Raw genomic sequence first — 22,594 nt, 5'->3', positions numbered from 1 at the left:
AACAGCTTGAATTTCCTAACCTGTAAAAGCAACCAGGATTAGAAAAAAAGAAAGAAAAAAAAAATGCCATTTTAAATCAAAGTCAAATTTAAAGTCAAAAAGTCCATTGGACTAGAGAATGGTGACGCCCCTATGTATGGTAGTGTTAGTGGTGGGGGTGGGGGTGGGGGGTGGTGGTGGGTGAAGGACGGTGGTGGATTGAGACAGGACAGGGGGTCTCACCTTTGGGGGTTCAGGGATGAAGGACGGGGGAGGGCTGGGGTCTCTGGTAAGCACCTCTCTGCTCCCTGACCTCCTCATACGAGCCTTTGGCTCAGGGTGGGGTTTCTACACATGGAGGGGGTGTGGTTAGAGGTGGAGATGGGGGGGGGGGGTGGTAAATACATGAATGATAAGTTATAACTTCATAAATAACACCCACATACATCAGGGGTTCCCAAACATTTCCAGCTCGAGACCCAAAGGACAAATTAGTTGAGACCCAAACATACACTAAATGCATTATCAATTGACTACAAAGTTAAAAAGTTAAAATAACTGATCTACACGCTCACAACCAGTCGCAATGTATTGTGAGCTTGTAGATCAGATATTTTGACCACGTTTGAAAATGTTGAAAATATTTTTTTTGTTGTGAACTTCTTAAAACCCATTAAGACCTGGAACGCATCTGTGTCACTTGGCTATTCAAAAATAGCAGATATACAAGCTCATAGCGCGGCACCGAGTGCCGCGCTATGAGCTTGTAGATCTGCTATTTTTGAAAAATCGTGAAAATATTTTTTTAATATTTTTTTCCGAAAAGCTGTTAGGATTTAGACATTTTTTAGAAGCGGCCTCAGGTCTTAATGGGTTAAAAAAAGAACCCATATAAAACGTGTCCGTGTCCCAAAAATGGGTGGGGAATCTGGACCCTGTGTTTGGGAAACAAATGGCATACATGATGGAAGCGGGTTGACATGACAACGACGAGATGGTTTGCGAGACGACGATTACCTCTTCCGGAAGCACGGGCTCCGACGATCGACTGATGGCCGACACGGGATGGTGGTGGGGCTCGTCCATTGGCTCGTCCAGCTCGTTGTCGGTGTAGGCCCCGCCCTCGTCGGCCGTGTCCTCGTAGTCGCTGGTCAGGCGGCTGTCCATGCTCAGGTAGTCTGCACTCATGGCCGACAGGTAGGACATGCGGTCATCGTGGAGGTCCAGGTCCTCCTCTGTACCGTCCAGCTGCCAGAAAGAGAGAGAGAGAGAGGGAGAGAGAAGAGAGGTGGCTTTTAGAAAATGGTATTTATTCATTTTCTGTCAGACCCAGCGCATAACTGTTTCTGACTATAAGAGGAGAAGCAGTGAGACATGTACCGGTATGTCTCAATGCGCTGCTGTTGGGTGGAAACTTCGTATGTCCAACGCTGTTCCTTTTTATTATCGTTTAAAAAGATTAAATAGTGGAAATAGCCGATCAGAAAATACTAGCTAGCTAACAACTTGAATGACGAAGTAGGCCATTGATTTACAAAAAAACATAAAAAGTTGAAATATGGAGATTTTAAAGTGGTTTCTGCCCGAGAGCAACGAATGCCAGTGCCCATCAACAGTATCTCTACATTAACTCTTTTCCTGCCATTGACGAGATTTCTCGTTTTTCTCTGCATGGCTCAGCCAGCCATCGACGAGAAAAACGAGATTTTTGAATAAAATGCTTTTTACATTTTTCGTTTATCACAAAGGAAGCAGGAGATAACGCGATGCGAAGATTTTCTGCTCCATTCACTTCAATGTTAAAAAATAAACGGAGACAAAATTCACATTTTACCTATTTTTGCAATGTATTTTCTCTGGCAGGGAAGGGGGTAGATTGTGTATATACTCTGGCAGTTAAAGAGTTAAGGGATAATGGGAGCAAGTTTTACATAAATAATAAAGATCTGACAGCAACCGTACAAAATCCATTCAAGTAGCAGACAGACAATTTAAATGGACGTACCTTGCCCTCACACACCCAGACAGCTCTCTCCTGCTGTTCTCGAATGGAGTCCTTGACGCTACCATACCATGCATCATTGGCCGAGTTCAAGTCGACGCTCGCTGGAAGCATATCAAGAAACATGAAGTTAACCACACAAACCCTATTCTGGGCGCGTGTCATAAAAGGTCGAGGTTGAACATTCTGCAAACAAATAGTAGATCAACTAGGGTTGGGTTCCGGATCCGGAAGAACTGGATCCAACATTGAGGAACCGGAATCGGTTTCATCACATTTGGAACCGTTTCCGGAAACCGGTTTTTAATCACACTGTCAGAGCTGGTATGTGGACTTCATGTCTGCTATACCGGTGGTTCTCAAACTTTAATTTCTTTAAACTTTAACTTTAATTTCAAGGACCACCATAACTCTAATAGTGTACAAATGGACCCCAAGGGTCCATTTGGAACCCCCTATAGCATACATGGGCAACTGGCGGCCAGGGGGCCACATGCGGCCCCCACCTTCACTTAATGCGGTCCCGCAGGTTAATATTGGATTACTGATATATTATTGATTTCAGCTGTTACAATTCCAAACATGCAAACATGACCCGCTTTAATTCTAATTCAACTTCAGTCTATATTAGTAGCTTAATGACTAGTATTAACATTTTTTATGTCCAATGTATTTGTATTTAAGTTCATAAAGTTAACATAAGTATAACTAAATGAATTTGAAATAAAATAAAAATGTTACTTTTCAGGATTCCAATTCAAAAATAGCAAAAAAAAAATCTCGATTCCAATAAAAAAAAATAGCAAAAATAGCAGATCTACAAGCTCAAAACGCGTCGCGCTGCAACGCGTTTTGAGCTTGTAGATCGTCTATTTTTGATACTTTTGTATGACATAGAATGTAAAAAAAAAGTTAAAATACGGAGAGACAGTATACGCAATGTGGCCCTCTGGGGTGAGTGTGGAAATATAGTGGCCCTCTCCATCATCAAAGTTTCCCACCCCTGCCCTATAGGAATCGTTTAAAGGACAACTTTGGTTTTTTACAACCAAGGTTTATATTTTAGCTTGTAATTAAAGTAAATAAATGATGAGTGTAATTTTTTTTTCATTTACTGCTTTCTATAGTTTTAGCATTTTTTGCGATATTTTTTACAGTGGGCGGGGGCATTCTGTCCGGTGGCTAAGTATGCCTTTTTTACACAATAAAAAAGGTCCGGCTGTCTGAGATGGCCAGATGTGAGTTATTGGGGGCTAGAAGAGATATTGTAAATAATAATAAAGAAAACGCCGGGTTAATGTGTTAAAAAAATACATATTTAGCCACCGGACAGAATGCCCCCGCCCACTGTGAAAACACTGTAAAAAAGATTGTGAAAATTGCTAAAACTATAGAAAGCAGTACATTTACATTTTTTAACACTCATCTTTTATTTACTTTAATTACAATCTAAAACATAAACATTGGTTGTAAAAAAACAAAGTTGTCCTTTAAGGGACCCATTAAGGAATCGGACCGTTAAGAGGGAATCGTTAGGGAACCCGGAATCGTTAAAATCCTAATGGATCCCAACCCTACTTACAACGCGCCGTGTTGCGACATATTGCAAGCTTGTGGATCGGCTATTTTCGGGGGGCAAAGAGATTTGTCTTTCGAGTCGACCTACAAGTGAAAAGGTGTGAGCAGGTCTTCTTCAGCTTGAGAGCCTGCTCGTACAGCTTGCGCGCGCTGCGGTTGGAGCCGGGCACCAGGCGGTTCCTCATGGTCTTCACGCCCTGCTTGCTGTCGGGGTTGAGGAACACCACGATGGGATACCACTGGGTGTAGTTCAGGGTGTCCACTGCCTTGGGGGTCACATCCAGCAGAGCGTGGAGGTCCTGTGGAAACAAGGGGAGTCGAGGGCGACGTTGTTGAACCGAAACACTGGAAGCTTCAAGACCCTTGAACACAGTCTGATGCTTTTTTTTTTTAATGGTCAATCCGTTTTTAACCATTAAAAACCACACGTCACAATGCATTGTGAGCTTGTAGAACTGTTTTTTTAAATTGTATTTTTATAATGACACCTATATTGACATGTGCAAGGGGTTAGGGCTGGGGCCAGCAGGTTCAAAGCGGTTAAATCATCTGAAAAGAATAATTAAATGAAGCACCGTTGCAGCCACTCTTAATTTAGGAATAGGTGTGCAAGAGGCAATAGAGGAGCAAGTGTTCATATAAAAATGTTCTACCTACAGAACACTGTTGTAGGGTTTTGTAAGATCACACATAAAGTACATACATACAGTACATACGTACATATACATACAGACCAACCCTGTTTGGTGCCCAGCCATACAAATATGTCATGAATTGCTGCCCCTACTCTCTCAGAATGAAAATGTCCAATTCACTTAGTATTCTGCTTTGAGGCAGAGGGTGACAAAACATGGTGAAGTAGTAAATGCTGACAGTTGTTTACAATACCTGTTCAATGATCTGTCGAATGGTGTTAAGCCTCACCACACCTGAGGACTGCTCAGTGCCTGCATCCTTGGGCTCAGTTTCTAAAAGAATCAAAATCAAAATCACTATTGTTGATTGTCACAAATACAAGAATTGACATGGTAACAATAATAATAATAATGAATTGCATTTTTATGGCGCTATATTTCTAAGTACTCAAACTTACTCAAAGCGCTTTACAATGGTTCATTCATTCATACAGGGGGGGGGGGGGGAATTGGGTGGTGAAGCGGGAAAACAGTCAACGCCAGCGTCCTCACTTTTCCCACGTTCACACACCAATGGTGGCAAACTAGCGCCGACCGTATCACTGGAGGCAATGTAGGGTTCAGTGTCTTGCCCAAGGACACTTCGACATGTGGACAGGAGGAGCCGGGATTCCGACCCACGGATCATTGGACGACCTGCACTACCTCCTGAGCCACAGCCGCCCATAACAACACATATCAGCACACAGTACAGGGTCAACAGAGCCTTACACACAGTTCCAGAGATGTAGGCAAGACGCTAGACCAGTGGTTCTCAACTTGGGGATCGGGGACCCACATAGACAGTAAAGGCATTCTGGACCAAATGACAGACCATATCGGACCAAGTCATGTCTAACAATCTATTACTAGAATGGGGTCCCAGACATAAAAATCGTATTAAATGCATATCATTAGTCCTGGAAATTACAATGTTTGAGAATCACTGCACTTGACTATTGTATATCATTGTATTGTTTAGTTTTTACATATTTTTATCACACATAAATTAATTATAAGCTGACATGACAAGCTGTTTAGGTCCATACATACATTTTTTTAAACAAATCAAATACTTACTGGCAAGGACAAACTCATTAGGCAGATCAGCGGCCAGTTTTTCACTGACTGCATCAGCGATTGGACCAAATATGACTACAGGCCTCCTGAATCCAGCTAGAACAAATTAATAAAAACACACCACAATTTGAACGATAGGCAAAAAAAGAGAAACAAACAGAAAAACATGTAATACAACAAAACAAGTAATTCTATTTTTAAGTTTGGCCGCCCCAGTTATGACTTACTTACCTTCTATTCAGAGTAGAGTCTACTGTGAGTGTGTACTTTATTTGTGCCACAACCTACTGTATAAATAAAAGCATGGTATGGTTGTTTGCCACTAGGTGGTGCTCGGGTGCAGTTGTGTCTAATATGGCTGTCAGGCCATAAAAGAAGTGTCACTCAGCCCTATTTGTGTTCTCCATCTCGGTGGTTCTCAAAGTGGGGTACGGGGACCCCCAGGGGTCCTTGAGGGGGTCCCCAGCTAAATTATGTGTAGTTAAGAACCAAATGACCTCTTACAGCTCTGCAACTCTCAGAGTTATAGGGGTCTGTCGGTTCTAAGGCATAACTAACTTGGTGGCGATAAAAATCTTTTTTATCTCTCCTAAAATGGACTGTGATTGTAGACTGGAGTTACCAGTCTGCTGTACCTGTTGAGTTTAAACCAACTGAAGTTTAATTTAGGATAACCTGTTTAGATTTAGCTTTTTATCTTTTTGAAGAAAAAATACATGATGCTCGAGCTTTTACATGAAGGTAACACGACCCTCTCATTATGAAGCTACTTTCACTTAAGACCACCCTTTCCTATTGGACTTACCTTCACGTAACACCACCCTCTCATAGGCAGGGAAGCGCGTGGCGACAGGGTTGGCGGTCAGGTCCTCTCGACTCTTGCGCATGTCTTTCTTCTTCCTTTGGCCTCGGAGCCTCCAAAAGTCTCCTCTGTCAGTGCCGGCTGCTGCTCGCTGGGCATTCTGGACGTTGGACATCTGCTCTGCCCTGTCATACAAAACAACATGGAATAGGAACGTGAGCAGTACACGCAGTAACATCCTCAGTGTACACTTTTACTCTGTGAGTGCACAAATGGATAAATGAACACTGAAGATTAGACTGTGCATGCTTCTCAAAGACGTTTCAGGCCGTAAGCGCCACCTGCTGAACTTTTCGATTTTTTTGGTAACCGTTGGCAACAAGATATTTCATCTGTTGTTATTACTGTATGTAAACAGAGGACAGGATATGCTGACAACGTTTTTTCCTCCCGTCTCCAAGTAACAATAGAATGTTGAAATGTCTATTTGACATTAGGCAACATTTTTGCTGATGGAGACCTATAAGGTCGTAATGCTGCGCCATTAATACAATTGTTAGAAGCTTTAACCTTTTTTTCTGATTCTTGCCTTGTCCGGCACCAGACCTAAATACAGGTACAATATGTACACAGAATCTCCTCTTTTTAACCTACTAATGTAGACATGCTTAACAAGCTAGCCAGCGGTACCACAGTAACACACACTCTCTCACACACACACACACACACACACACAAACCCCTACCTGCTCTTATTAGGGATTATTCCTTTCTCCAGTAGCTGGTTGTCTTTGTCTGTGCGGATGGCCAGCCAGTTGCCCAGCTTGCCATCGTACAGCGTGTCTGTCACCTTGAAGATCTGTCCTCTGCCAAACGGAAGGCTCTGAGGGGCCTCTTTCTCGTACTCAAAATGGGTCCTGATGAAGAACGAGTCCCCTCTGCCAGAGGCTAGGATATCCTTGTACACTGGAACAGGATGCAGAGGCACAAACACGCTGTTAGTCTGCGTTTCAAAGTAATGCCAGGCGCATCATCTAGTCCAGTGGTTTTCAAACCTTTTCATGTCAAGGGCCCACAAATTGATATGTATTTGGCCACGGACCTCCATCGGAAAAGATGTTTGTGCTAGGCACCCCCAGAAGAGTAGTATATATCAAGAAAAAATCTCTACAAGCTCACAGTGTGTCACGCGACATGCCATGAGCATGTAGATCTGCTATTTTTGAATAGCCAAAGTATAAAATACTCAAATTGTGATTTGCTGAGAGGTGTTCACTGTAAGAATCCTGAGTGTTAATTTAACTCTGAGAGAGTAATAATGTAACCAAACCATTTGGAAACACACAACATGAAGGTGTCATGAAATCGGGCTGCAGAGCCAATAAAATGAAGCTATGGGAAACTGATCCGGAACAGGAAACGGGTATGCCACCTTCTGGAAACCCAAGACTAAGGACTGTATGCACAGAGCCTATCATAACAGCAATAATACACTCACTGTTGTGCTATACTGTGACATACTGGCACTAGTGTGCAAATACCTTACAGTATATAGCATGACCGTGAGTGTATTACTGTATTTATCAATTTGGTATGGAATGCCAACTGTATGTAATTAATATACAGGGTAAACTCACATATTATATATTTTATAATATGTAATAGGATTTTTTAATCTAATATTTTATGTATACTTCCATATTATTATGATTCATGATATGATCATAATGTGTAACTGTGCTTACCATCAGGTTTGCTCTGAGCGAGGATGGTGACGTCTTCTCCCTTAGGAATTTCTAACAGGTACAGAACAGCATCCTCACGTACCATTCCTCTGAAGTCCATGTTGTTCACCTGACACGCACACACACACACAATAAGAAAGAAACACAAATTAATGAATTATGAATACGGTCGCTTCACAAATGAATAGCAAGCGATTCTTAGACATGCAGCTAGCGTAGACACAATACAGCAGTGGTCATTAACTACTGTACATGAACCCTAGCATCCCTATTCCAAGGGCGAGCATTCAGCAAAAATAGCAAATCTACAAGTTTGCAATGCGATGCATTGTGAACTTGTAGTTCTGCTATTTGCAGAATGTTCACCCTCTGAATAGGGATGATACGGTTTGTGTGGTTAAAAAAAAAACCTCTCTTCCTCTCTGTTTGGCAGTTGGAGGGTTCAGAGGAGGAGAGATTTGGTGTAGATGGAAAAAAGGAGTGGACCGTTTATAGACCCCTGGGGGAACCCGGTCAAAAAGCATATAGGGTTAAGGGGTAATATAGATATAGAAGCTCAAGGGGCGTCCATGGGTGGCACAGGGGGAAATGTCCTGCCACCACGCAGAGGCTAGGGGTTCAAATCGTACGCAGTGCTCTCTAACAAACACTATTGGCCGTGTTTGATGGTACGACAACCGGCAGGGGAGGGAGATCTCTGTCACTGCACTGACTCACTGCACTAGCAACTCCTACAGGTTGGTCAGTGTAGTGTGCCTGTTCAGCAAGGAGGATTTAGATCGGAGATTGTGTTCCTCCACATGCGTTACTCCCTCACTGTCAAGTGAGAAGAGGCGACTGACGACGTCATGTTTATCGCAGGAGACACGTGCTCCTCTACTGTAGACCCTTCCACGTGACCAACTGTTGAGGCTAGCAGGGTACTACATGTGTAAGAAGAAAAACAACAAAAAATAACAAATAATAAAAGCTGAAGGAAAGGTTACCTTCATGATCTGGTCACCGGTGTGGAGGCCTTCTTGTTCTGCGGCACTGTCCTCCTGAACGCCTGCGATGAAGATGCCGACATCGTTGCCTCCTGCCAGCCTCATACCCACGCTGTCACCCTTCTGGAAACGCACCATCACCGTGTTGGGTCTGAGCGACAACAGAAATACTTTGAGAAAAAGCCCTTGGTCCAGAGTTGAAAGCATGTCCGTGTTATGTGGAGTCCAACTAATAATCCAACTAATAGGCTCTATGCACAGCAGCCATATTGGGAATGAATTGGGCCCCTTCCTTACTTCCTTTACAGGTGTTACCAATAATACTACTGTAATTAAGGCTCTGTTCCATTTAGTGTGGCATAGTGGTTGTCTTATTTTCAAGGACCCCCATAACTCTGAGAGTGTACAAATGGAACCAAATGGACCCTTACGGGTCCATTTGGTTCCATTTGTACACTCTCAGAGTTACACACCTTTTAAAATGCACAACAGTACCCTGACTCTGTTTGACCCAAATGGAACAGAGCCTTCATTAGTATCATTGGTAACACCTGTGAAGGAAGTAAGAAGAGGCCCAATTTCTTTCCAATATGGCTGCTGTGCATAGAGCCTATTGCCTACAGTAAGTAACAATACAAACCCATATATTTCCTGGTCTTCTAAGCTCGGTTTCAGAGGGACCCTGGGAGGAGCGTGAACTCTGGGAGCCACAGTCACTGCTGGAAGGAAAGGAAGAACGGAATAAGGCAGACTGTCTTGTTTTAGTCAAAATCTCAAGTCTCACGTGTCACGATGCGATGCATTGTGAGCTTGTTGATCTGCTCATTTTGAAAATTCGTCGTGAACCACATTCGAAAGTGGTTCAAATATTCATTAGGGTATAGACTTTGCCCCTGTATTGGGAAATGAGTACACACAAAGTACTGTTAGATCTAATTAAAAGATAATTCATTAACTATTTGTATACAGTAGTAGTAGTATATATTGCAGTAATAATGTGTGGTTGTCACAAAATTCCATGGCACACCTGGCCTTGTCTCATGGTATACTAGTATAGCCTCGCGTAGCCAGGCTATATCACTGTGTGGATATGAGTCTGGTGCTTCTATGAGGACGTTTTTTTTTTCAAGGGGGCGGGATCAAAACAATGGCTCTGGACACAATTGGTTAGACCTACAATCAACTACCAATTACAGTCTCCCATATTTTAATACTGGGCCCTGATTGGTCACCCCAGACTTCTGGAGCAGGTAATGGTAAGCAATTCACAACTTCACTCACAACTAGTAAGACCGACTGTCACAAAAAGGTTTGAGTAGAGTATATATTTTTGGAGAAACTCCTCAAACAATCCTAAAGTATCCCATAAATATCCTTAACCTAAAAAAAGCATATTTTTGACATGTTATTGCTGTGCGGTAATTGACATACCAGGGGGCGTTTCTGGACGAGGCTCCTCCCTCTCTGCTGCAACAGGGGGCGGGTCTTCAATGGCTCTGTCTGGAATTCGGAATGGCGTTGGCATGGCGCCCATTTTAGCCAGCCTGTTGGGTGGGTCTTCCCTATTAACATTCAATTGTTTAGGGTTACAACAGCACTAGAATAAGTAGTGCTCATAATGGTTAATGGTCATTTTCCCCACATGACCAAAAAAGTTTGTTATATTACCAAGTCATACAGTACCTTATAGTAATATGAGGCCATGCAATGTGACCTACCTAATAACATTATTTAGTATGTCACATATAGTGGGACCAATTATATACTATGTTGCAATATTATTGCATCATTTTAGAAAACCTTCTTGAAACAGAATAGCTATAGCTAATTAAATGAACTGGCATTCAAATTGATTTGGTAGATCACCATCTGCAAAATGCTACATGATCTAAAAGTCTGATTTTACTTGAACTGAATTGACTTTTTTTTTTATATCTATGTTGTGTTGTTAGATTTAGGTTAATTTACTTAGTTCACCCAAAATAAAACTTATTTTCTATCGATTACTCACCCCATGGAGACTTGAATTCATGGATATTTTTTTATTGCATAATCGTTCCTAAGCCAATCATTTGATGAAGAGCAGGAGTTCCGGTAGGAGACACAAAGGAGACTCTTTGTGTCTCCTACCGGAACCCCTGCTCGTCATCAAATTATTGGCTGAGGAATGCGACAAAAACGACAAAAAAAATGCGACAAAAACAAGTCTCCATGGGTGAGAAATCGATAGGAAGAAAAAGTAATTTTGGAAGTGAACTATCCCTTTAATATACTTTAAATTGGTGACACCTGAGTGCAGGAAAGAGGATTTTTTAAAATCATAATTAAAACGACAATCACACACAAATATAGATAGAAATAACCTAGTAATACAGCTCTGTTATTGTCTGACTCAAGTTAAGGGGGCGAGTGTGAATGTCTTGTAATGTCTGTGTATTTTCAGAGGCGGTCTGCACATTTGTCCACCAGAGGGTGGTAGGCCTCAACTATGCACACTTGTATGTAGTCTTATACAGTAAATGTGTCCATCTCTCCTGAAAGTACAACACATTTTAATGACAAGGACCCCCAAATTGATATCTATTTGGCCGCAAAAAATGCTACAGTATATTAACATATTTTGGCGTGTACCCTGGAACCCCCTCAAGGACACTTTGGGGGTCCCCTGACCCCACTTTCAGAACCACTGCTATAGCTACTCATACCTTGTAGAATAGATGCTATTGCTTACCTGGGCTTCTCTCTGAGCCTCTCATTGGAGGAATGGGAAGACAGGTCAGAATGGTGAGCCCGCCGCTCATCCTGAGGCGAGTAGGAGCGGTACGACTCAATCTCTGAGATATCTATAAAACACAACGTCATCGACACGTTAGGACTTAACAACTTGAAAAGCAAGCCTCATGCACACCTACAGAGCGACAGGTGCGTAAGAGAGCACCACACTAGGGCCGATAAACATAGCAGAAAAACATTTTTTTATTGGGAGACAACAGTTTGTCTTAAACTTCAACAGACCGAAACATGTTTCCCAATAAAGAATCCTTGATTATTTTGCATTGGAAGACGGTGTGCGGGAGTTTTTTCTGCTAGGATATGATATAGAAACTCAAACACGTGGGTACGTAACACCCAAAGGCAGGTAAAAACAAGTGAGTCTACTGACAAATGACTTGCTCCCGTCAGTTTATTAATGTTTCGACCCGTATACGCTCTTCATCAGAATGAAGGCCCACATGGGATCTTTCCGATGAAGACCCTATTCGGGTCGAAACTGTAATTAAAAATAAACTGACAGGAGCGAGTAATCTTTCTGTCATTGTTCAGTGTGCGAACGAACTCCATTTGCTTTTACCTGTCTTTGATCAGTTTGTCCTGAACCTGGTTTTTATGGTGGATGTGCAAGCTCTTTTTCTCTTACAGAACACCCAAAAGCTGTTATTTTTGGTGAGCGACGCGGTCATGACGACAAAGTATAGATCGGGCTGAAGTCTACAATGGCATTTGATTATGTAAACAATTAATTTGTGTACAGCTAATGCACCTAATGTTATTAATGTTGGACAAAAAAGAAAAACATGCAGGCATGTGGACACACCCACACACAACTGTCCAAAGTTCTTCAGTAATGGGGAGATATAACTTCTCACCGAAGCTCTGATATTATAATTTACGATATACTGTAAATGGCTTCAGGAGACCAAGGGTCATGATACTCACTCAATACAAACATGTAAACATGTAAAGCTACCTCTGTAGCTATGCAAGTATGACATTTTCAGGACGGGATACCAATTTCATTCAATCACGAGAGAGAACAGACACAGGGTAAATAAGTGAAATTGAATGTGATGAAACAAAACAAAAACAAAACAGAGCAGACAAATTTGGAACTGGAACACTATAAAATGTAACCTGATAAATGGAGTCTTGCTCCTGACCGGATGAAATTGGCAACCCACCTGAAAATGTATTCTCCGTTTACCAAAACGCTGGAGAGACGATATCGTCGAGATCACTTTCAGAGCGATTTGATGGATAGAAACAAGGACTGCCAATCAAAAACTCCATCCAAATTTCCAGTGCATCACGTTCAACACATCGCTCACATTCAACGTTTACAGAACGCTATCATATGATAGGCTTGAACTAGGCGAATACGCGAAGGTGATGTGGATGTTTTAGACACATTTGGAAAGAAACGCAATTGGTGGCACGAGCCAGGCATTTGCCAGGATTTGATTGTAATGTGGACCATAAAATAATTTAATATCAACCGGCTGGATTATGAGTGTGGATTATTCAAAGGCCAGCGAGTGCAGCCGCACGCATGCAGAGCCCCTGACACACACATACATAAACACAAACTGCACAGTCCCTAAACCACATAAAGTGGGTCACGCGCCTGCAGAGCGTATGGTGTCACCTCCCTGTAGAAGCTATGCTCAGATGGACATTCTATCCTCCCATCTAGTCCAGCCCCTGCCTGTCATCTGATCATGTGACAATAACAAAAACTAGATAAAGTGCTTCTCGGAGCACAGGTCACCGCCAGGTCAGGTAGGTTATTGTGGGTCAGCAATGTTCGGAATTCGCCAATCAGGATGGAATATGAAAAATCGTACAGATCTTGATCACTTGACAATAGAGATAATGTGTACTGATTTGCGTGATGTTTGGAATTTGTAGGAGTACTATGAATAAAAAATGTTTTGCAAAAATCGGCCTCCTGGTGGCGCTATAATAGGGCAATGTTAAAAGGGTGGCATTTGTTACTCAACGTAGTGCGAATGTTCGTTTCACCGCAATCGGACCCTGCGTTCATGATTTGCGTCATTTTGTTCAAAACGGGCCACTCCTGCAAACTTTAGATGTCAATCTTAGCCAATCAAGATGTAATATGAAAAATCATACAGATCCTTCTTGATGACATGACTATAGAGATCATGTGTACCAATTTGCGTGAAATTTGGATAAAATCTGAAGTAATATTAAAAAACGTGTTTTACATAAGTCGGCCCCCTGGTGGCACTATAAAAGTCAGATGTGAAAAATGCAGGTCAAAGGTTTTTCCTTGGCATCTAGGGAGTGCGCATACAAAGTTTTACGCAGATCGGTGCAGTTATAGGTAAAAACATGAAATGGCCTGTTATAGCGCCACCATGAAGCTGATTTGATTGAAATTTTTCAAGTGGCATTTCTCCTGCAAACTTTGGAAGCCAATCTTAGCCAATCAGGATGGAATATGAAAAATCAGAAAGCCCTGTTTGGTTTAATGACACTTAAGAGATACTGTGTACCGATTTGTGTGATTCTTGGACAAAATATGTAGGAGTACTGTCAAAAAGGTTTTTGTTGCAAAAAGCAGCCTCCTGGTGGCACTATTACAAGAACATTTGGGGCAGAGGTTCTGCTCTGGCATCCAGGGAGTGTGTGTGCACAGTTTCGCTGCGATCAAGCCAACGTTCCGGATATTAGCTGTTCACAGACAGACACACACACACGGACACACACGGACACACGGACGGAGGGACAAACAGACAGGGTCCAAAACAGTCTCGGGCCATGCCATTCAGCCTGGCGGAGACAACCAAAATCTGCATGTGGATGGACAGAGTATTAATTTAAGTTTGAACCAGTTTTAGCAGAAAATAGCTTGTCAAATCTCTTTTGAAGAGTTCCTATATTCTGGGCACGTCATAATAAAAGAACGGCGAAAATAGGCACGCTCACAACGCATCGCCTTGCGACGCATCGTGAGCATGTAGATCGGCTATTTTCGACGAAGGAGGGGACGAAGTATAGACCCCTGTGGGACCCCAGTCAATGAAGGATTTAAGTGGTTATAAATGGCTCTGTAGCTCACATGACAGATTGTGTGAAGTATAGAAGAACGTGAATAGTAGAATATACACAGCTTTTATTTTCCCATTGACAAACAAGATTTTGGTGACAAATACACACATACAAAACAAGCTTCAAAGTCATGAACAGCACAACACAAATGTTCATTTTGACAATTCATTGCTTTGGTGTGACAGTGTCCTTCAACGGGTAGGGTTTACATAACACGCTTTGCCACTGACAGGCCAAGGTTATTCCGTTTAAAAGTGGATAGGGGGAGCTGCTGCCTTTAAGCCTCACCATCGAGCTCCGAGTCGCTGTCGGCCATCGGCGGGATTCGAATCAGCACCTGCCTCCTGTCTCTCTGCACGACCAGCTGGAGCTTGCCGCGGGACTTCTCGATGAGCTTCCCCGCGTCGCTGAGAGAGAGGTTCTCCGTGACCGTACCGTTGATCTACAAGTACAGGAGGAGGTTTGAGCGAAGAATTGGAAAGATGCTGAAACAGTGATGAACCCATTTAGACCGAAATTTCTTTGGCTATTCAAAAATAACAGATCTACAAAAATAACAGATCTACTTGTAGCGCGGCACCGAGTGCCGCGCTACGAGCTTGTAGATCTTTAATTGTGGAAAAATCGTGCAACTTTGTGCAAGTCTTTGAAATATGTATATATTTTTAAAGTAAACATTTGTAACTCAAATCTCTGAATCAGTGGTACTCAAACCTTTTCATGTCGACATAAAACATTAGCTTGTAGATCACTCATCACTCAGTGCTGCGCTATGAGCTTGTATATCTGCTATTTTTGAATAGCCCAAATACATCGTAAAATGACACAGATGCTGTCCCGGTCTGAATGGATTAAGGAGACCAATTTTTTAATTAATGTTGACATTTACGCTCTCAGAAAATACATTTTGGGTATCATTTGGCCAGCATCCAGTATAATGTTTTAGGTGTAACATTGTAACACTAAGTAGACTGAATGGAACATGACAGGGATTCTCCCTCGGGAAGAACTTGTGGCTTGAATGTCTTTGCATAGGGCTGCATGTTGCATTCGACCTTTGCGTCGTCTGACGCCTTCGTTTTATGCGCCTACAGCATGTATGCTTTCAAACTTAGTTCTGCATTCATGGACCCTTATCTACATCAACAACACTTTTTATTGACTAGAATTCCTTGCAGGTTGCTAAAGACAAAACCCATCCATTCAAAGATGATGATCATCAAAAAGATATTAAGAATGTTATTTAGATAGCAGCATATAACAACATGCTATGTTCGTTGTTTACCTGGTATCCTAGTTTCTTTGAGGCAACATAAATTGTTCGCAATGCACTCTACGTACATATGTGACAATTTACCTTGTTTGTAGGCTAGAAATCATGCTTACTCTGCTTATTCCGATCTCGCACTTGTAAGTCACTCTGAATAAAAGCTGCGGCTGTAATTGCCTAGATTGTAACTGTAATTGAAAAGATGCTCTTCAGCCAACCAGAAGAGGTGCTCACTGCTCACTAATGCACACTCCTCATTACCCTCAGTTATGATGACCAACAGGGTCTATAATTTGCGATTCATAAAGCTCGGTCAACACCAAAGATTTGCAATGCGACAAAGCCATTGCAGAACGTTGCAAAGAAAAGTTGCATCGGTCTGAATTATGTACAGTATGGGTCTGTCATGCCTGCTCATTGCGTCGCAAGTGTTCAACACAATCTGATCACAATCACGTTGCTCCCATGTTCTGAGTCCTGGGTGTGGACTGAGCAGTTGCAAACCACTGTTTTAGGATTCTGTTGCGTTGGAAAGGGGTTTCAAGTGGTTGCAAGTTGTTGGACTGGGCATTAGTTAGAAGCGATATTAAAGCCTGATTTATACTTCATTGTACGATGGTGTCCTGCAAAGAAAGAAGCTGATCTACAAACTCCCAACGCATCGCAATGTGACGTGTTGCGAGCTTGTAGATCGTCTCTTTTCGGCAAGTATAAATTAGAGTCTAAATTACGCATAAGAACATGGGCTCAGGACGCTGAAACCTACCTTCAGAATAATGTCACCTTCCTGTAGGTTCCCATCTCTACTCGCAAGGCCTGTACTGGTCATCTCCTTGATGAAGAGCTGACTGCCCAGACGAAGGCCATACTCTACAAAACAAGATGAGCAAATTGTAAATACAGGCACAGAATGCACCAGTGGAATCTAATACAATTAAAGGAAACATTCGTGAAATTATGCGTGTGCCGTGTGGTGATAAGACGCAGTGGTCTATGTCTCTATCACAGTGTGAACATTAAAAGAACAGTAAATGAAGAATTCAATTGTGTTGCAAAACATGTGCATTTTGGATAAGAAAACAAATAATACAAATTAATTTAAAATGACATATTTTGCAAGAGTAGGTGGCAAAAAATGTAATTAAAAGTAAATGTCATTCTAGAACAAAAGTGTAACATTTTGTTTAAAAAATCAAGGATATCAAAACCATCTTCATGTGTACCTTTGTGTAGCACTACGTTTTTTATGTACTCTTAATTTATTTTCCTACATGTCTACAGTAGTTTGTAGACACAGCAAGATTCTACCGAGGCACATGACTGAGTGAGCGCAATTACACAAAAGCCTGTGAATAAAAGCCAATCAAGGATTGTTGATTGGAATGTTTTCTGTTTGTTGTCTGACCTTCATTAGGCCTGTTCTTCAGCAGCAGCACGCTCAGGGGCTTCTCCAGTGGCTCTAGTTCTCGAGGGGGGCGGGGCAGGGGGATGGGCATGGGGGCGGGCGAGGGCGAGCTGTCCAGACGTTCCCGGCTCCCGCTCCGCCTCAGGGGTTCATCGTACTTCCTGTGGTCCCGGTCGCCTGGGACGCGCTCGCGGTTCCTGTCGAAGCTGGGGTCGCGCGCCGGGCTGTGGCGCCCGTGGCGCGGCGGGTCGGGGCTGTGGGTACCCCGGTCCAGAGCTCGGTCGCTACGGTACCGGCGGTCCGGACTCTGGTCCCTGTCGAGTGCTCGCTCGCTGCGGTAGCGCCGGTCGGGGCTGTTGTCGCGGTCGCCGCGGAGCCTCCTGTCTGGGCTGCGCTCGCGCTCGCGGTCGAGCACGTGCTCGCTCCGGTAGCGCCGGTCCGGGCTGTGTTCCCGGTCCAAAGTCCGACCTCGGCTGCCGTCCCTTCTGTGCGGCCTGTCCGGGCTGAGCTCTCTGTCCGCGCTCCGTCCTCGCTCGCGCCTGTCGTAGTCGCGTTCGCGTGTCTGGTAGCCAGAGTCCATGTAGCCGCCGCCGACTCGCTCCCTCTCCGCGCTGTGGTCGCGGCCGCCTCCGCTGCGCCCGCTGTACACGCTGCGGCGGTCCTGGTCGTAGTTGTAGTCCTCGTTGAAGTCGTTGTTGAAGACGCGGTCATCGGGCGATGCGGGGCGGTTCAGAAGGTTGACCGGAACCTTCCTGGCTCTCTTCACTGTCTGTTGAATAGAAATACAGAAATAACAGATAACATGACGGAATGACATGATGGAATATACATATAATAAGACAATACACTGGGATTCAGTCATGAGAAAATAAATGCACGACTGGGCGTGCTGCAGACTGACGTTTTGTGCAGTAATGTACAGACTGGTTCACAGAGCATTATCCAGCTGATACCACAGTTAACTTGTAAAGTTAGGTTACAGGAGGATATGATCTATGGCAGTGGTTCTCAAACTTTTTCATGTCAAGGACCCCCAAATTGACACTTATTAAGCCCGCGGACCCCCATTTGAAAAGATATGAAAGGGACCCCCATGAGAGAAGATTTTGACGGCTCTATAGCAGTGATTCTCAACCATTTTAATTTCAAGGACCACCCAGTTTGACATGCATTAGACTACGGACCCCCATTTAATGTCATTTCTATACCTGGGACCCCAATTTATAATGTCAAATTAATGTTCATGTAACTCTGAGAGTGTACAAATGGAACCAAATGGACCCTTCAGGGTCCATTTGGTTTCATTTGTACACTCTCTGAGTTACAGACCCATAAGGGTCCATTTGGTTCCTAACTATCCATCATGTAGCTGGGGACCCCCTGGAACTCCCTCAAGGACCCCTGGGGGTCCCCAGACCCCACTTTGAGAACCAAGGATCTATGGAACCCTTATACTGTATAGACCATTCAATCAGTGAATAGGAACTGTGCATTTTCCCATAGCTTTGTTTGATTGGCTTGGCAGTGGATTTGAACCGGAAAACATGGCATGATGCGCGTTTCTGGTTCAAATTAAGCCTGTCACAATTATTACATAATCGGCTTATTGCAATTATTTGGGATCATCAAAATCATTTTGCATAATCGTCATAATCGTTTCCATGTTGAAAGATATTCATACATTTTTTTTAAATAGCAGAAATAGCAGATCAACAAGCTTACAACGCTTCACAAAGTTTCATTTTTGAAAGTATACAATTATTTAACATCCCAGTAATTTCTTTGTTATGTCATATCTGCCCTGTGCAATCTTTGATTACAAAGCCTAAAAGGAAAACAGAAACTAAAGTTTTTATTCATATGTTCCAATGTTCAATGCCAAAAACACAATTAAAACGTTAAATCGCAATTATATATATCGTCAACTTAAATTTGTAATGACAGCCCCCAGCCCAAATCTGCTCTGAGTCAATCAAACAAAGTTAAGGCGAACCTTCTGGAAAGCCAGGACTACAGTTATGCACAGATCCTATTAGACATGTCTTCCAAGGTTCTCTTTAATGCATTCAATATAACATATTTTTGTCCACTTAAATATTCCTTAATGTACTCCTATGTGACACATCTTGGCCAATCAGAATGGCTTATGTGCCCTAAGTGGTCAGTTGTTTATCAGTGCTGTGGTACATGATAAGAAAGAACATGATGATAACACGATCAAACACCAACTTTGTCAAAAGATCAGAGGATAAAACTTTCCACACATTTTGCTTGATGTTTACCGTGTAGAAATCTTTACTTACAATTTTTGCTACTTTGCCACATTTCCTGAGGGTTTGGACAGCGAAGGAGTGGGCGGCTCCATCCATGGCGATGGCGTTGACCTGCACCACGCGGTCATTCTCACTAGATAAACACAACCACCAGTCAGTGACAGATACAACATCCAACCAATATCTTTCTATCATTGCAATTACTTGAGGGACCATTCATTCATTTAAAAATAACGAAATCAAAACTATTCCCTTTTTTATTTTTTGTTGATTAATTGGATTCATATTTTTTCAACTGTATAATATCTTTCCAGAGATCAAAACGTAGTTCATTTTCTGTATTGTATTTTTGTACTGCTTTTAAGATCGTCCTGCCTAGGGACTGCAGATGCAAATCAACTATGTAGCTAACTCTGGCCTAACATTTCCCTTGTGTATGGCCCCTAAACAAATAAAGACTAATAATGCAAAGCTACTAAAATGATCGATATGTAAAACAAGGCTCAATAATGACTTAGTTTCCAGACAGAACTCTTATGTGTCTATTCATATTTTGTAAATAGAGATCCCCTCTTCATTTGGCATCTGAAACTTGTGTCATCATTTCTAATGGCAGGCCTGCTAAAAGGTGATTTATGATATAGGATCATTGAGATCAGGCGATTATGTAATAATTGTGAGAGGTCTATTCAATGATTCCTATTGTCTTTATGACAGTCACTCACAACAGCAAGCCGTCAGCAGGGCCTCCTTGCAAGACATCGGACACCACAATGGAAGTCTCTCCACTCTCCTCATTAGGGTTATCTCTCCCCCCGGACACCGCGATGCCGAAACCCATCTTTGAATCCTGTTGAAGAAAAGGAAGAGAGGAACGTTTACTCTTTGCTGTGCAAGTTTAAGTATCCCTGAACTACAGCTCTTTCCCTGCTTTCCCCGAGAACTACAGTACCACCACCCTTAATACTTAAAGGAGTAGTTCACCCCAAAAATTACTTATTTTCTATCCATTACACACCCCATGAAGCCTTGAATTCATGGAGATTTATGGAGTACTGACCGGCCATCAAATTATTGGCTTAGGAATGCGACAAAAACAAGTCTTTTTTTGGTTGAACTACTCCTTTAATGTACTTCTCCCATGAGCTCAGTTATTAAACTTCCATCTTATACCGTGAAGTGTCTCCGACTCAGTTTGCCTCAACAATTACTAATACACGACACGCGTCAATGCCTACTGTTGTTACTTTGAAAACTGCTCGTATGTCTTGTCACCACGTGCAACCCGGAGAAATCCTGGACATTATTTGCATTAAAGAAAGTGACTGTGAGGCTGGTTATTATAATAGTGCTGTGGTGGGGAATGTGTCTAATTGTGTGGCAGTAGAGATCTGTAGTAATGGTTTATTGTGGCTCATGTGTCTTCACTGGGTGCATTAAGGAATTAACACTAATCCTCATCTTGGTAAATGTCTTGAGAGAAAGAGAAAGCGTGTGTGTGTGTGTGTGTGTGTGTGTGTGTGTGTGTGTGTGTGTGTGTGTGTGTGTGTGTGTGTGTGTGTGTGTGTGTGTGTGTGTGTGTTCAAATTTCATCTGCATGATTTTTGTAATCTAAATTTAAACAGAACAGAGCCGTTTTAAAGCTGCAAACCGTAACTTTTATGTCCTACCCGGCATTCAAACCCGGGTTCCTAGACAGTGTACCTAGACAGTAAAGTCCCTCTGTTAACCCATTCAAACCGGGAACGCTTCTGTGTAACAACTTTAACCATTATGTTATACTTTGGCTATTTAAAAATAGCAGATATACAAGCTTATAGCGCGGCAATATCTGCTAAAAAAATTTAATCGCAAACGTTTGTGCAAATCTTTTTTTAAAGCGAACATTTTTAACTCAAATCTTTGCCAATGGGGGTCCCTGGAACAACATAATTTGGGATGGGGGTCCGCAGCCAAATACATTTCATTTTAGGGGTCCTTGACATGAAAAAGATTGAGGACCACTGACATAGAAACATACTGTAGGTTTTTAGACAGAGATTTGTTTTAATCAGCTGCAGGTCTTAATGGGTTAATTTAACCAATCCAAAGAGTCTACAAATGTAACCACACTCTTCAGAGTTAACCCTGTACTTTATTGACCGGGGTCCCCCAGGGGCCCTATAACCAGGCCACCCTTCTTTTATCGGTCCATACTCTATACCAAATCTTTGCCGAAAATAGACGATCTACAAGCTCTTCCGTGTTGTGAACTTGTAGATCTACTATTTTCGCTGAATGTTGACCTATTATTATGCAATGCCCAAAATAGGGACACTAGGGTTTAAGTTTAAATGAACACCAAGGATTTTACTGTGTGTGCCACTACCCCGCTTTCCCCCCGGCAAGATTAGACAAGAAATTCAATGACCCCACCACTACCCCATCTCTCTGGGTCTCTACCAGATGGTCAAAGAGACAGGGATGTGTGCGCGCGTGCGTATGTGCGTGTGTGTGTGTGTGTGTGTGTGTGTGTGTGTGTGTGTGTTTGGAGGGGGGAGAGAGAGAGACAGGCAGACAGAGGCAAGTGTAATCCAACCCACATATTCTGCGATTTTAAGATTAATTTAGTATTTTGTGAGTCTTCATTTCGCTGCTATAAGAGGATGTGTGCTGATATCGTGTCTGGGAGCATTAGAAACAGCATCCGACTGCATTAATTTAATTTCACTAAACCTTTATCCAGGGGACATATTCTGGGCACAGACACTGTTCTTCAGCTGTAGCCTAACTTCACAGTCATAAGGTCACACCAACACCTAGACATAGGGGGCTGAGCTGACCAGTACAACCAGTCCTCTGCCGTCTAGTGAGTAGCTTCCCTGGAGCAACAGGTCAAATGCCTTGCTCAAGGGCATCTCAATGATAGAAATTAAACAGAGGAAGAGAGAGAGAGAAGGTAGCAAATG

The 22,594-nt window shown here is 42.6% G+C and overlaps 1 protein-coding gene across 3 annotated transcripts in view; it reads right to left on the bottom strand.

Moving 5' to 3' along the window:
• Positions 1–22,594, bottom strand: part of tjp2a (tight junction protein 2a (zona occludens 2)) — a 56,011-nt gene that overhangs the window by 11,950 nt on the left and 21,467 nt on the right. For 2 of the 3 annotated variants that reach the window (XM_084046093.1, XM_084046095.1), the window contains 18 exons: positions 20,372–20,496; positions 19,677–19,779; positions 17,374–18,142; positions 16,735–16,838; positions 14,987–15,140; positions 11,577–11,688; positions 10,277–10,407; positions 9,486–9,564; positions 8,846–8,996; positions 7,860–7,968; positions 6,861–7,080; positions 6,119–6,300; positions 5,314–5,409; positions 4,448–4,527; positions 3,648–3,858; positions 1,985–2,085; positions 997–1,227; positions 223–327 (listed from right to left, as the gene is read on the bottom strand). In XM_084046093.1, the coding sequence (XP_083902219.1) occupies positions 223–327; positions 997–1,227; positions 1,985–2,085; positions 3,648–3,858; positions 4,448–4,527; positions 5,314–5,409; positions 6,119–6,300; positions 6,861–7,080; positions 7,860–7,968; positions 8,846–8,996; positions 9,486–9,564; positions 10,277–10,407; positions 11,577–11,688; positions 14,987–15,140; positions 16,735–16,838; positions 17,374–18,142; positions 19,677–19,779; positions 20,372–20,496 (3,063 nt within the window). The remainder of the gene's footprint in view (positions 1–222; positions 328–996; positions 1,228–1,984; positions 2,086–3,647; positions 3,859–4,447; positions 4,528–5,313; positions 5,410–6,118; positions 6,301–6,860; positions 7,081–7,859; positions 7,969–8,845; positions 8,997–9,485; positions 9,565–10,276; positions 10,408–11,576; positions 11,689–14,986; positions 15,141–16,734; positions 16,839–17,373; positions 18,143–19,676; positions 19,780–20,371; positions 20,497–22,594) is intronic. The other variant, XM_084046094.1, reaches the window with a different exon arrangement.

This window comes from Gymnoscopelus microlampas, assembly GCF_963454915.1.
Source record: "Gymnoscopelus microlampas genome assembly, chromosome: 21".
NCBI classification, from domain to species: domain Eukaryota; kingdom Metazoa; phylum Chordata; class Actinopteri; order Myctophiformes; family Myctophidae; genus Gymnoscopelus; species Gymnoscopelus microlampas.
Note: the sequence above shows the minus strand (reverse complement) of the source record. Positions and strands in the feature narration are given on the sequence as shown.